General features: G+C 55.5%; 1 protein-coding gene across 1 annotated transcript; it reads left to right on the top strand.

Annotated features, from left to right (window-relative positions):
- Window positions 1-7,765: 7,765 nt before the first annotated feature.
- On the top strand, window positions 7,766-8,737 carry LOC129068897 (olfactory receptor 10AC1-like). The gene has a single exon (XM_054571379.1). The coding sequence runs from the start codon at window positions 7,766-7,768 to the stop codon at window positions 8,735-8,737; it is 972 nt and encodes a 323-aa protein (XP_054427354.1).
- The last annotated feature ends 6,491 nt before the right edge of the window (window positions 8,738-15,228 follow it).

Consider the following 15,228-nt stretch of genomic DNA (forward strand, 5'->3'; position numbering starts at 1 on the left):
CTTCGAGCCCCGGGGTCCTGCTGCGGATCAGGGGCAGCTGCCTCTCTGCCCCGTGGGCTCCGGCGCCTCCCCAGGGGCCCTGGCTGGGGGGCAGCGCTCTTCCTGGCCCGGAACAGGGCGCACCCCCTGGAGCCCATCTCGTTCTTCACCAGGCACCGGAGCCGGCGGAGACGGAAAGCTGTGGATGGCCAAAAACGCGGCTCGGAAGTGTGGCTCCCCTCCTGGGTCTTGAGGCGGCTGTGCGGCTGGGCACCCGGGCCACCCGGCAGCCGGGAGCCGGGACAGCCGCTCCGTGAGAAGCATCTGTCCTCAGCGACGGGCTCCTCAATGGGGCCCGCGGGGCAGGGGCGCCTGGGGCCCCCCTGCCCCACACAGCCCACCCCCAAGACCCACTCTTGACCCTTCCCAGGCTCAGCATCAGCTGCAGCTGCTGGGGATGGTCATCAGAGGACTGGCAGGGGACAGACTTGTGTCCTCAGCAGACCCCACCCCCAGCTCCATTTAGAAATAAAGTTTTTTCTTGCAGCCAGCCTGCTATTTCCTTCTGAGACCAGTCCCCAGCTGGAAAACAATTTGTCTACTTTTACCGAATCCTGCTTACAAGCTCCCAAGGTGGGAAGGTGTTGCCCGATGCCTCCCGTGCATCCCTGAGAGCGTGGCTCACATTTAGTTCTCAAAAAGGCTTGGTTGTCAAGAATTAGATGTGCGCCAAGCAGGTCCTCTGCGTGCTGCCTGGAGGGCCGCCCTTCCCGGCGCCCCAGCCTCCCTAAAAATGCATGCTTAACAGCAGTAATCGCAGGAGGTCAGGAGGAAGGTCATCAAGCCAAAGCTTCCTGTCCAGGAGAAGCTGGCACAGCTGACCCAGTCCCCTGAAGCTTCAGAAAATGGTCCCCTGCAGGGTCTTGCTCTGCCCTTGAGCAAGTCACTTGGAACGGGGGACACTCTTCGCTCTTTGGCCGCATGGGGTGGTGAGGTTTCCCTCTCCCCACTGACAGGCCCACAGGGATGCTCTCTTTCGGGAGCTAGAGTCGCCCTGAAGAAACAGAACTCTTCAAAGCCCCCCTGAGCCCTGTCCCCCTGGGCCCACCGGCGCACAGTGCCTTCAGGTCACTGGCACACAGCTCTTGAGCGCGGTGGTGGCATCAGCTGTCTCTGTGGGTTGTTTTTCAGCCTGAAGTGTTACTATTTGCTATGCATTCCTGTCCATCAACCACATTTGGGATGCGAGATGCCCACTCATCTGAGAGGGAGGTGCCAGGGATCCCGGCGGCAAGGGAAGGCACCGTCTTCCCTGCCTCGTGTCCAGAAAGCGATGGTCACATCCTTGGACACCAGACACAAAAACAAAACTCATACAAGGTGCTAACAAACAGTGTTTTCCTTTCGGGAGGAGGAAAGACAAAGGCGAGGGGGGTGGAGAGGATTTCTGGAATTCTGGTAATGTTCTATTTTTTTTTACTTTGTGAAATTCCATCCCAGCTGTACTACTATTTTCTGCACTTTTCTGTAAGTCTATTACATGTTATTTTTACTATTTATTTTTTAAATGGTGACTGGCATGTAAAAATAAAATTGGATTCCTACCCACATCTTACAGGATAAATTGCATGTGGATTAAACATTTAATGAGTTTAAAAAAAAAATCAAACCATCAATGTAAAAAAAAAAAAACCCATAAATATTTAAGAAGAAAATGTAGGCAAGTATGTTTTGATTTAAAGTGTAGAGAGTCTTTCAAGTAGGATGCAAACCCAGAAGCTATAAAAGAAAATATAAGTCTGACTACATGGATATAAAAAAAGAATTTCTCCGTGGAAAAAAACCCGCTATAAACACCAAAAGACAAATATCGAACAATGAAATTAAAAACAAGTTATAACCAATAAGAGAGTCAAAGGCAAATGGAAAAAAATGAGAAAGAATATGAATCATCGGTGCCAAAAGTACAAATATCTTTTAAAATATGAAAAGGTCAACGTTATCCGTAGAGAAGTACACATGAAAATTACACTGAGATACTGTGTTTCTATTGAATTATCAATGTCAAAATGACCTCTCATTCCTGTGCTGGTGAAGGTGTGTGGAGACATGCGGATCTGCATGTACTCCAGAGGGAAGCACAAGGCGCTATAACAGCCAAGGAGAATGATGTCAGTAATTAACAAAATAACAAACCTTAAAATGTGCAGACCCCTTGACCTACTGGTTGCACACACGCCAAATAACACAGGGACAAGGTTGCTTATTGCAATATTGATTATAAGAGCCAAAGATCAGAAACCACCTTCATGTCCTTCAACAGGGACTTTTAAATCAATCATGGTGTCTACCTACAGTGGCACAGGATGCAATATGACAAAACGTGGGGACACTTGTCATCGTACTGAGGCAGTACAGGATAGACGGGGACCACTGAGCAGCTGTGTGACCACAGGCAAGTCCTGCCGTATCTGGAGGCCTCCGTGGTGATAATAGTGCCTACACAAAAGGGTGGTGAGGATTGGAGGGATCTATTATTTTTCTGTCACGAAAGAACAGTGTCTGGTAGATAGTAAACACTACATAAGCATTTGTTAAATAAACTAGAATATACCAATGTAGAATGATTTCCAAGATACACTGCTAAGTGAGAGGGGACTATAATAATAATTTGGGGATGCTGCTAATAGTCTGTCCATTGAAAATAGCAAATAACACAGACACACACCTACTATCCTGTATTTACCTAGACTCTCTGTAAGGAGATACGAACCCGATAGGAGCTGTGGTCTCTGGGTGAGTGTGGAGGTCACGTTCCCGGGGCAGGCAATACTTTTCTACCCTGGGAACTTTGAACCAGGTATCTCATATTTTAAAAAATAAATCAACACTTGAATAGACAGTGAGAATGAATATGTACAATAGTACATGGAAAACACATGTACTTCAATATTAAATGGGAATAGCAGGATACAAAGCCATGTAGCCTGCAATGCCATCATTTTCTCTCCAAGGGGGCAGAACCCAAAGTCTGCATTGTTGGGCTCTGTGGTCCAGCACTTTTGAGTATTTTTAGTGATAATGATGGTCATGGTGATGGCGGTGGCGGTGGCGGTGGCGGTGGTGAGGGTGGGGATGACGATGAGGATGAAAATTTCTACCCCCATCAACTACACCAGTCAGTCTATCCCGAGACCTCCAGTCTCCTGGCCGCCCCTTGGCTTGAACTTTGGGGAAATGTGGAGAAAGCAGCAACTTCCCTCTTTTCTCTGTGGGGAGCTGCCTCCCCGCCGGCGGTGGGCGCTCATGGCCCTGGGCCCAGGCTCGCCCCCAGCTCTTGCTGCAGACAATCTCTCCGCCTCTGCAGGCAGCGGACGCCCGGCCCCTCGCCTGAAGTTTCAGTCTCCCCCGAGCCCCCTGTTCAGGTTTCCCGAGTGTCCCCCGTCTCATCCCAGCAGCCCCTGCCCACTGAGGCCGCCTGCTCCTCAGGGACCACAGGTGGGGGCGATGATCATTAATGAGACCCCGGGGCTTTGGACCAAGGCAGACCCTTAAGTGGGCCCCGGGAAACCTATTAGGTGACTTCCCGTCCTGAGGGCCCCTGGGCGCAGCAGTGGGAAGGTCATGGGAGGGGAGGGACGCCGACGTGGCAGAGTCAGCCTGCTCTCCATTTTCTATAAAACCCTTCTGCAACCCACTACTTTATTCCTTTTATTCACAGAGGAGCTGACAGTCAATGCGGGCCTCGAAGCATGAGCAGATTTCCAGGTGTGGAGGGTTCGGCCCGCCGTGGAGACGCCTGTGTGGGGCTGCGGAGGAAAGAATGATGTGGCGCGTGCAGGTGGCTGCGTGGCTCTGTGTGAACGACAGGCGGGGTAGAGACGGTGAGGGGGGGACCAAAAAAGTTCCAGTGTGTCCACAGGGTAGTGGCTGCAGCCTGTACTCCTTCTAACCACCATTCAGGGCACCGTCTCCTCAGCCCACGCTGGACCTGACGCCCCGCAGGAGCCGCGGCCGGGACAGCGGGCAACGGGCCCGGTCAGCAGAGGAGCTGAACGGGGTCCGGGCGGCAGCGCGGGTCTGGCGGCCCCGAGTCCGGACGTTCCCTTTAAAGAGTTTGCATATTCTGCTCTTTCCCCTCCAGGGATGCCCTGGAAGGTGCGTCCTGTGGCTTCTGGTGCCAGGTCCCGAGCCCGGGGCCCCTGCTAAGATTCAGCAGCAGAGACCCGTGTTTGTCACAGAGAGGACATTCTGTGAGGAGGGAGCTTTAGCTCCTGAAGGCTGGACACACAGGAGATTTCCTCTCTCTCTCTCTGTCTGCCTGTGTCTGCCTGTCTCTCTCTCGGCGCAGAGCCTGGTGAACCACTGGGGCTGGGGACACCCCGCCACATGGCGCGTCTCCACTTCTAACCTGTCCTCCACGGGTCGTACCCCTCGTTCTGCTTCTGCGCTTCTTCGCCTGTAAGTCGGCTTCCGGTCGCCCTCGTTTGGGTGGGGAGGCCTGACAGAGAGAGACAGCACAGGTGTGGAAACCAGTCAGCCCTGGGGACAGATCCCAGCGGAGGGAGGGGCTGGCCGAGCTCTCCCAGTCTCAGCCTCCTCACCTGTACACTAATAGCGGCAAGAGCCACACGACTTCCCGGTGGCCTTGCGAGGATGCAACACGACCGAGCTGGCAGAGCGCTGGGGATGCTCCTGCGCCCCGCCCGGGCTCCGCCGCGGCAGCAACCGTCCCCGCAGAGGTAGCTGCTGTTTCGGTTCTGTTCTCTGACGCCCGTGGGCACTTAGAGGGAAGGCAGGGTGCCGCCCATGAAGCGTAGGCCAGGAGGCCACGGGGGGAGGGCTGACAGGAGGGCTTGGGGAGGAGAGACCAAGGCTGGAACTTGAAGAAACAACAGGTCTCGGAACCGAGCAGCTTGGAAGGGGGCCTCCCCCACCCCGGGTTCCCCCCGCCCCCACTGGTTACCTGGTCCCGCCAGGAACTCCTCCCTCCTGAGCAGGTCAGCCAGGCGGGATGTGACCGCCTCCGGGGCAGAGGGCACAGAAAAGCTCTGGGCACAGCTTGACACCTGGGTGACTTTCATTTGGCAGAGCTCCCACCCCGCAGGACCTGCTGCGCAGGCCCTTTCTGCGCCTCATCTCAGGTCACGGAAACAAGCCCATGGGGCTGAGGAGGCTGCCGGTGCCTCAGATGGTTCCAAACGCTCCCTACGTTCTCCTCGCTGCTCTGTGAAAGAGCAGAGATGAAAAGGCGCAGGGGCCCGAGGCCCGCTTGGGCCTCCGAGCTGCCCTCGCTCCACGACAAACCGGGCAGTTCGATCTTGGGACATTGGGAGCTACAGAGCCTGAGTCCCACATCGAGGGGACAAGTGAGGGACTAGAGACCCAAAGAAAGGTGTGACTTGGGCAACATGACAGGCGGGACTAGAAGCCAACCCCCATGACTCGGCTCCCAGCCTTCCCTATTGTCTGAAGCCACCCAGAGGGGAGCAAGGAGGCAGGGCGCGCCACAGCGCGCTGCACACGCCCGAGCGCGTGGGCACGTAGCACAGACGCGCTGGTCTAACCACAGGAGGTGCTCTGCTACATACACCGGTCTCAGGTCCTTCTAAGAAGCAGAGATTGACGACAACTATGTCACAACTGTTCTGACGCCTCCCTTACTGAGTCTGAATTCCAAATTCAGCCCATGTCTCCCAACTTCTTCGTGGGCTTTTGAAAGAGCAGAGTATCTTTTTCTAAAAAAAATGGTTCACCGCGGGTATAAACATGACCACAAACACAGCTTTTGATTGTACATAAAATGTCAGAGCTGAAAGAAACTGTAAATATCCTCTGGCCCAACTCTCTTTTCTTACAGGTGAGGAAACAGGCTCCGGCACGCCCTGTCCAGGCGCCCGTCACACGGTGGGTGGCTGGGGATGGTCGCACGGTCACAATGCGGTGGCTAGTTGGTCTATGCGCTATAAAAATGACCTCACGCCCCGCCAGCCTCCCATGAGGAGAGGAGCCGTCGGTTACACGCCAGCCTGGTCAGGTAGTGTGGCGCCTCGATGGGCATCACTATGTCCCACATGAAGTGCTTCAAAGTGGGGTTTCCGCCCAGCCAGGCAAGGCTCCTTGGGGAGGGTGAGCCAGAAGTGGCTCAAAGGAGGGAGGACTGGGGCGTGTGCAGAGAAGGGGAAGGGGGAGAACGTGTCTCTGAGCTGAGAGAGTAAGGACAACTGCGCTCGGATGGCTGGATGGGGAGACGAACGTGGCCCTGGTAGGCTTGGGCGGGCAGGGCGCTGACCTTGAAGCTGATGGGCTGCGTACGCCCCATCGGAAATGAATGGTCGATGCTGAGGGCACTTCAGGGGAGGAGCCAACAGGTGTTGGGGGCAGTTGGCTGTTGTAAAGGGTGAGCCCCCCGACTCTGGGGGTCCAGGGCCTGGAACCCGGGTTAGGGACATCACAGGGACCCTGGGAGGAGGTGTACATCTGGGGGAAATGAGGGCTGAGTGACAGGTTCCTTCACTTAGAGCAATTCAGCAAATAAGAACTGGGACCCACATCTCTGATCCCAGGGGACTGAGTTGAGTGGCGTTGCCACAGCAACCGTGGAAGTAGAGGAGGACGCCAAAGCTGCCTGGGGACAGGACTGTCTACCCGGGACGTAGCGTGTGAGTCCAGCCTCGGGGGGTGAACAGAGCTCTCCCAGGTGGCACGGGGATGCCAAAGGGGACCAGTGAGAGAAAGCAGCCATGAGAGGAAAGAGGACCTCCGGGAGTTCTGAGTGTTTCTGACGGACGTGGTGCCTGGTGGCACTTGAGGGTGCAGGGCTGCGAACTCACCTGCAGGGACTTCCCGATTTCCCACGTGGCCCTGGGCCCGCTCCATCCGCAGAGGCAGGGGGAAGTTGGGGGTAGAAATAATATGTTCGGTTGGGGACAGGCTGAATTGGAAGGTTGGCGGGACACGTGGGTGGAAACCGCAGGGTCCGCAGCCAGGGGAGGGGTGGGTCTTTAGAGGGAGGGTCTGTCAGCAGAGCTTCAGCCATGGTGGTCATTTCATGTGATCGGTCATGAAGGCTGTTTTTCATCATAACATGGAGGGGGGTGACCATCCTCCCTTGTCATTTTTCCCCTATAATGGAGTCAGAGAGGAATGACAGGCCCAGCGTGGGTCTGTCCTGAATCCACGAAGGGGAGGAAATGGCAACCATACATAAAACAGAAGGCCAAGCCCAGGGCAGGAGCAGAGGAGCACAGGTGTCCTGTTAGCAAAGAGCTGGGAGGTGACCCTCCCCCAGGAGCGGCGTGTGCCTGGGAGGGGGAGCAGGCAGGGGGAGACGCTGCGACCTGGAGCTTCTAAGATGCTCAAGCCCCTTCGCCTCCTGTCTCCGTCACTCAGAACCAGCCCACTCAGTGAGGATGCTGCCGGGTAGAAATCGGAGTCCCTTCCGCTGTCTTCTTGTCTTGTGGGCTGGGATGCAGGTTGCGTGGCGCCGTAGGTACAGATGACGCGGGGTTTGGAACACTGGAAGGAGGTCTGCGGGGTGTGGGGGGCCAGAGGGAGAGTGGACGGCGGTTCGGCACATCTGAGTCCCTGGAGGACGCTGGGTCGCAGGAAGTGAGGGTGGAAAGTACTGGATGGTGGAGAAGACCCTGGGTCCCTGGGAGAGGGGAGTGGGAATGTGAGAAGCCAGGGGTGGCCCCTGGGAGGCTGGGTCAAAGGTTCCCAGGCCAAGGGAGGGTCACCGTGACTCTGCTCCTTGCCTGCACACTGTCCTCCCCCAGGTACCAACATGAGCCATTGCCCAAACTGGACCGCCCCGCAGGAGTTTGTCATCCTGGGCTTCTCCGGGTGGTCCCAGTGGCTCCGGGCGCTGCTCTTTGCCCTCCTCCTGCCACTCTACCTGGCCACGCTGGCAGGAAACCTGGTGATCCTGGGCCTGGCGCTGGTGGACGCAGCGCTGCGCACGCCCATGTACTTCTTCCTGGGGGCGCTGTCCGCCGTGGAGGCGGCCTACACGCTCGTGCTGACGCCGCGCATGCTGGCGGGCTTCCTCCTGCCCCCTGGTGGCCAGGCGGTGGCCCCCTCCACCTGTGCCGCCCAGATGGGCCTCTTCGTGGCGCTGGGTGGCTCCGAGTGCCTGCTGCTGGCTGCCATGGCTCTGGACCGCTACCTGGCCATCTGCCGCCCTCTCTACTACCCTCAGCTCATGACCAGGAGGCTCTGCTGGTGCCTGCTGGCCTCCTGCTGCGCGGGGGGCTCAGTCCTGGCCATAGGCCTCACCGCGACCATCTTCCAGCTGCCCTTCTGCCACGGCGGCGTGGTCAACCACGTCTTCTGCGACCTGCCGGCTGTGCTGGTGTTGGCCTGCGGGAGCCGCGACCTCCAGGAGCACGTCCTGCTGGTGGCTTGCCTGCTGCTGCTGGTGCTGCCCCTGGCCCTGATCCTGCTCTCCTACACCCGGGTGCTGCTGGTCATTCTGGGTGTCGGCGGGGCCGCGGGCCGCCGCAAGGCCTTCCACACGGTGGCGTCGCACCTCACCGTGGCCGTGCTGCACTACGGCTGCGCCACGGCCATGTACGCCAGGCCCCTGCGCAGCCGCTCCCTGGAGGAGGACAAGCTGGCGTCCCTCATCTACATCAACCTCACACCGCTGCTGTACCCGGCCATCTACACGCTGCGCAACCAGGACGTGCGCGGCGCGCTGCAGCGGGCGCTCAGCTCCTGGACGCGGGGGGCCGCCCACCAGGCTGGGGTCGCCTAATGCTGGCCGCCAGGTGGCGTCTGTTCTGCCTCTCCCTCTCTGACTGATGGAGGTCTCACTGTTCCAGAGCCACCCATGGGTCCCCGTGCCGCCCAGACAGCGCCTGGGTAGCGTTTATGGACATCTGGAGCTGGATGCGCCCCGCTTTGGGAGGACTTCCTGTGCAATGTAGGATGTTGAGCAGCACCGCTGCCTCTACCCACTAGATGGCAGTAGCACACACCGCTCCCAGGCTGGAATCCGCAAAACTGTCATCGCACGTTATTGCCTAGTGTCCCCCCGGGGGCAGAATCACCGCTGGTTGAGAACCACTGCTCTAAATTCTAGCCACAAAGTATCTTTAGAAGAGAAATGAGAACCAATGTACAAGGAGTTTATTTATAGTAGACAAAAACCTGAAAACAATCCAAATGTTCATGACCTTGATAGATACAAACCACGCACAGCAGAGTCAGGCCGTGGCATACGACGCAGTGATGAAAAAGATGGGCCTACTGTTGCCAGCAAGAAATAAGCCCAAGAGAGACACAATCCTGAGCATAAGGAGACACAAAGAGTACCTGCCACACGCTTCCATTTAAATAAAAGCCAACGTCACACTCATCTGTGTGGGCTGGGGTCCTGATTGTGGTCACCTGGGGAAGGACTGGACCGCAGGGGTGCAGGCAGATTTCTGGGGCGCTGGAAATGTTCTGGGTCTCGATGTGGGTGGTGATGACATGGGTTTAGTGGTGAGCGAAACGTCATCAAGATACACACCAGACGTGTGTCCTCTGTCCTTGGCGGGACACGCTGCAGCCGACGCAGGCTGGTCGCAAGGTCGGACGAGGCGTCATAACCGCCGCCGCGCTGCTCCCGGCCTCCGGCCCGGGCTCGCGCCTCCCTTCCACCCACGAAACGCCTGTGTCATTCAGGGGTCAGCCTCAATATGACCCTCGCTAGAGACTGAAGGTTCGTGTACCCCCGAATGTCATGACGTGGGGAGGGGGAGCCTCTGGGGACAATTGGCCATGAGGGTGGAGCCCTCATGGGTGGGGATTAGTGACATTGTGACAGAGGCCCCTTCAGCCCTGCGAGGACCGGGGGCAAGGCGGCCATCCTGAGTCAGGAAGGAGGCGCTCGTCGGATACTGTGCCTGCTGGCGCCTTGACCTTGGACCTCCAGTCTCCAGAACCATGAGAAATGAATTTTCATTTCTTTTGTAAGCTACTCCGTCTGTGGTATTTTGATACAGCGGCCTGAACAGACAAAGACAGTACCCTTTCCTTCCTCCTCTCAGTTGTAATTATTGTCATTCTAAAATATAATTTTTTAAAAATGTTTTATTTATTTATTTTTATAGAAAGGGGAAGGTAGGGAGAGTAACATCAGTGTGTGGTTGCCTCTCATACACCCCCTGCTGGTGACCTGGCCTGAAACCCAGGCATGTGCCCTGGCTGGGAATCAAACCTTGTGGTAAACAGGCCGGCACTCAATGCACTGAGCCACACCAGCCAAGGCCTAAAATGGTTAACACCTGCTTCACTTCCCAGTCACCTAACCCCCTCAGCTCCTCCCCCCAACAATTAGATTGTAAGCCCTGTAAAACCAGGTCTCAGATCCTGTTCTTATATTTCAAGGTCAGTGACCTTGGCAGTTCTTACTAAATAGCTGACAAAGGAACACACCAGGGACAAGCTCTGGGTGGTCTGGGGGTTCCAGGGCCAGGGGCACAGCTCAAGTCCTACCAAGGGGAAGGATCTAGAAGACTGAATCCTCCCTGGTCTGTTCCTCAGAGCATCAGGACCAGCTGTGAGAACCCCGCCTTCCCCATGCGCAGAGCCTCGGAAGCAACAGGTTGGCAGCTGGGCATAACAGCTGCATCTGGGAAACAGGAGAGCCCTGGCCGTGTCCCAAGGCCAAAGTCCCAGGTTCCATGTGAGGGAACCGCTCTTAGAAACATCTCCTGAAGGGTGCATTCGGGTGCATTGAGGGGTATAGTCTTGGAGGCAGACTCAGCGCTGGGAAGGGCTGCCTCCTGCCTCTGAAGGCTGATTGGAGCCCAGCGAGGATCGTACCTGGGCAGGGAACGTGGGGCGCCAGGAACCAATGGTCCCGAAGCGTCATGAAAGGGGGCCTCTGTCCAGCTCTCCAGGCTGCCTCCATCGTCACCTCCTGCTTCTCCCTGAAGTTCTTGTGACCAAGCACTACACGCCCCCACCTCCGCCCCAGATCTGCTCCCCCAGAGAGGCTTAGGGATGCTGGGCCCTCTGCGGTGCAGTTGCCCACGTGGCCAATTTGTTCCAGTGAGTCACTGCTCAGGCCTGAGGTCTCCACCCACAGCATAGTGTCCGGGCTGAACGCCTAGGAGTAACAGCCACAACGCGGAGGGAGGCGGTGTGCGCCTGACAAGCTGCAGGGGCCTCCTGGGGGTGAGCAGCCTGGGTATTCGCCCAAAGGCCGCTGTGGTTGTGCTGGAGTAAGAGGTTGTTTACCTTTTCATGTGAAGTGGAGTAGGGACTCAACCTCCGCACCCTAGGTCCTGGGATGCTTTTAAAGGGCCATGCATTTGGGGTCTTTGGAAATATCTCCGGAGGCTGCGTTTCTGCGGCTCAGAGGGGAGTGTGAAACCCTCTCAGCAGCCCCTTTCCCTTCCTCCTGCTGAACATAGGCCTGTTTGTTGGTTTTCCTCTTTGACTTTTTTCTTTTTGGCTTCTTTGTTTCTTTTTTCTTTTCTTGGGTTTCTTTCCTCCTTTTTTATTTTTTATTTTTGTAGTTTTGTTTTTCTTTTTATTATTTCATTTTTGTGATGTTCAACATCTCTTCAAATATTTTGAATGTTGGGATGCATAAAGCTGCAATTTCAGATTTTTCCCCTTTATTCAGCTATAACAGACATACAACATTGTATTAGTTTCAGGTGTACAACATCGTGACTCCGTATTTGTACACACTGGAAAGTGATCGCTACAGTGAGTCTAGTTATCTGTTGCCTCACAGAGTCACAATTTGTTTTCCTTGTGAAAAGAACTTTCAAGATCTTCTCTCTTAGCACCTGTCAAATACACAATGCAGTTTCGAGTTCCAGTTCCAAACCGTGTTACCTCGCACTGATTTGACCTCGCAGGTGGCCCCTTCCCTCTCCAGGGTGTCCCCATAACGTCCCAGCACTAGGGTCGGGCTTTGCTGCCCAACAGCGGCGGACTCTCCGCTGCTGCCCGCAGACCCGGCGACAGCAGAGGACCAGCCAGTGCTTGGGTGCCCGAGCCGCACCGTGGGCGCGTTACAGGTGGCCTGGCACCAGGTGCTCAGGCTGTTTGCATCAGAACATTAGCTTGCGTCACCATGCGGGAGGGGTGGAACCCAGAATAGCCCCTGTGGTCAGGGGACGCGGGCGACAGCAGTACGATGTGCGGCAACAGAGCCCGTGCTCGCCTTTGCCAGGAGCCACTTGTTCCTGGTGCTGGCGCCCCCTACTGTCTGGGTAGCACTTGGCATCCCCGCACCTCCCCATCCCCCTCCCTCCTTCTCAGGACACTGCCTGGCACCTTCACCCCATAACGAACTTGGGCAGGGCTGCCGCTCTGGCGTCCCGGCCACTAACTAACGCAGCAGGACCTCCTCAAAGTAGTGGCCAATTCTCCCAACAGTCGGCAGCGGGGGCGGTGCTGGCGGTGCGGCCGCGCACCTGAAGCCAAATACCCCGTGGGGCGACAGGCATGCGTTCGCCCTCTGGGGCCAACAGTGCTCCGAGGTCCAGGAAGCCTCAGGTGCTTCTTCAGGAGCTGGCACTGGGTGGAAGGCAGGAGGCCAGCAGGTGGTGAGACCCCCAGGCAGCGCTGTTCACCTGGGGGCACGCGGCAGCCGGCCATTTGCAGCTAAAAGGCTTCCAGAGGCCTATTGCCAGCGGACGCCTCCACCTTGTCTGCAGGTCAGTTGTTGTGACTTTGTTAAATGAACGCCCATGGTGCCGTAGTGCGGACGGTGAGCTCGTTCACCAACAGACCGCAAGGGAAGCTGCAACAGGGAGGTTTCTCACTCACAGGCTGGAGGAGGCACACGGCACACGACACCCGGACGGGCCACTTGGGAAGGTCAAGGCAGAGTGCAGGCCGAGGAAGGTAGGATGGGGGCACAGGCCTTTACTAGGGTCCCTGGGGGAAGCGCTTTGGGGTTCCGGGCTAGGGCCCGACCGGTCCATTCCCACCGAGGGAGCCTGGGCCTGGAGTTCCATGGGGCTCTCAGCTAAGGGCACGCAAGGCACAGGGGCCGGCAGGCAAGGGAGGCTGATGATCCCAAGGGTCGTGGGAGCCCTCACAGGGACTGAAATTTGCTTGTGACTCTGCAGCTGCCCTCCAGGTCGCGCACTTGCGTGAGGGGACCCGTGTCTGTCCCAGGCCCCCGTGGACGGCCAGGCCAGACAGTGGATCCGAGGCTGCAGTTCCGCAGAGATGGAGCGAAGCCACGGCCTCCCTACGCGCCAGCGAGGCCGCGGTCCTGCTGCTCACTCCTGTCAGCGCCGTCTTTCGTCACGTCTCGGCCACCCTCTCTCTGTTTACCTTTCTTCCACGCTCTGTTTGGTCTTTTAGGAACTCCAGCTGCTCCGGTCATTCCAGTCTGTCTCTCGCCATTCGCTCCCGTTTCCGTCTCTCTACCCTGAATCGCTCAGCGGTTTCGCGTTTGCTGCTCTTCGGCTGAGTGTAACCTCCCGTTTGACACGTTCAGAGAGTGTTTTAAGGCTGAGTTTTAGATGTCGGTGACTCGGTTTTTCATTTCTAGATGCTCCAGGTAGTTCTTTCCCAAATAAACCAGTCGTCTTGCTTTGCGCCCTGCTCTGATATGGTTTTAAGTTTTGTTTTGAATCCTGTTTAAAGATAGTTATTTTAACAGAACTTCCAGTTTTTCTGTTACTTAAAATACTTGGGATTCTTATTTAGTTAAACTGTCTGTCGACTTTCATGGTGGGTTGGTTCCTCATGTTTTGTAATTTTGCACTATGAACTCATTTTGGGTTTATAGGAATGTGTCTTCCTCCGAAATATTTTATTTGCTTCTCTAAATTGTCTCACAATTAGACACACCCTGGGTGTGTACGGCCAGGACAAATTTCTATGTCAACTGACCCGTTTTTCTACTGGGCACACGAGTCGGCAAATTCAAGCCTTGGGTGCGATGAGCAGACTTTTCTCTAGTCCCCCTTCTCACTATATGCACAGATTTTTGTAATCTCTACCTTTATTTCAGCGCCAGCTCCCTGCCTGCTGGGGCCCAAGGACTTGCTTCTCATCCTCCTGTGGCGCTTAACACCAGGTTTCGGGGGTAAACAAAATTAAACCCTCAGCACAGCTGTGGATCAACTCACAGACTTTATTTGTGGCTTTCAGGTCCCTCTGCCAAGCTGGCACCTGGACCTCGCCTATTTTCTTGCCAGCTGAGTTACACATTGAACAGGTTGTGCTACTGTTCATGGGTTCCAGCTCCCTACAGTGACATGGGCCTTGCTGTAGACAGTCTACCACACTGCGGGGAGAGGGAGGTCACACGTGTCACACAAATGTAACTTACAAACTAGTGATTGAGAGGTTGTCAGATGTCATGAGCAGTGGGCTTCTCTAACACTTGTCAGTAAACAGACAGACAAAAACCCACAAATGGCATGGGGTACGGTGCGGGGACCTCTGGTTTAACAATAAACTCACGTTGTTCCAGTTATAATGCATATCACAAAGACAAAAGACTGTGATTCCGTGTGGAAAGATAGATGTCATTCTATATATTATGGGGAGTATGTCCACAAATTCTCAACTATGTTCAATTACTAATGAAGTTCACAAATAAATAAAATTCTTTTCCTGTACATCCTCAGGAACATAACCCCTATATAGCTGTGGGATTGTCCTAATGCTTATTAGATCTCTTGCTTAATGGTTTAATTTATTCACATATATCAAAGCGCAATATTCACAGTTAATATAGGTACAGATACACTTTATAATTAAATCTATTCCATAAAAATATATCTCTCTAGCTGCAGGGGTGTCCAGCCTTTTGGTGTCTCTGGGCCACACATTAAATACACAAACACTAGTGAACACTGATGAGCAAAAAAAAAAAGGTTTTAAGTAAATTTGCGATTTTGTGCTGGGCTGCATCCGTGGCCATCCTGGGCCGTGGGCTGGACACCCTGCGACAGCATCGTTTCCACCCTAGCGTTAGTTTTCAGAGAACAGACTTCTCCCAAGTCTCTAAATCGGTAGAATGTCCCCTTGGGATGAGCTTCTGCACAGGGTGAGCGAGGCGGGACTTCTCGCTGAAGGCTTCTCCACGCAGCACGCCATGGGTTTCCCCTCCTAGATGTGCTGAGACGTCTGGATAAAAACCCCCTCCCTTCATCCGACAGCCTCCCCCCTGTGCGGATTCCGTGGTGTCTGCCCCCTGGGGACGGTTTCCTTGCCCACGTGAGCTCTCTCGTGTGTCATCAGGCGCGAGTCCCGGGAGGAGGCCCGGCCGTC

Source organism: Pteronotus mesoamericanus, unplaced genomic scaffold (genome assembly GCF_021234165.1).
Source record: "Pteronotus mesoamericanus isolate MK-2021 breed Mesoamerican mustached bat unplaced genomic scaffold, CSHL_Meso_final contig_1, whole genome shotgun sequence".
Lineage (NCBI taxonomy): Eukaryota > Metazoa > Chordata > Mammalia > Chiroptera > Mormoopidae > Pteronotus > Pteronotus mesoamericanus.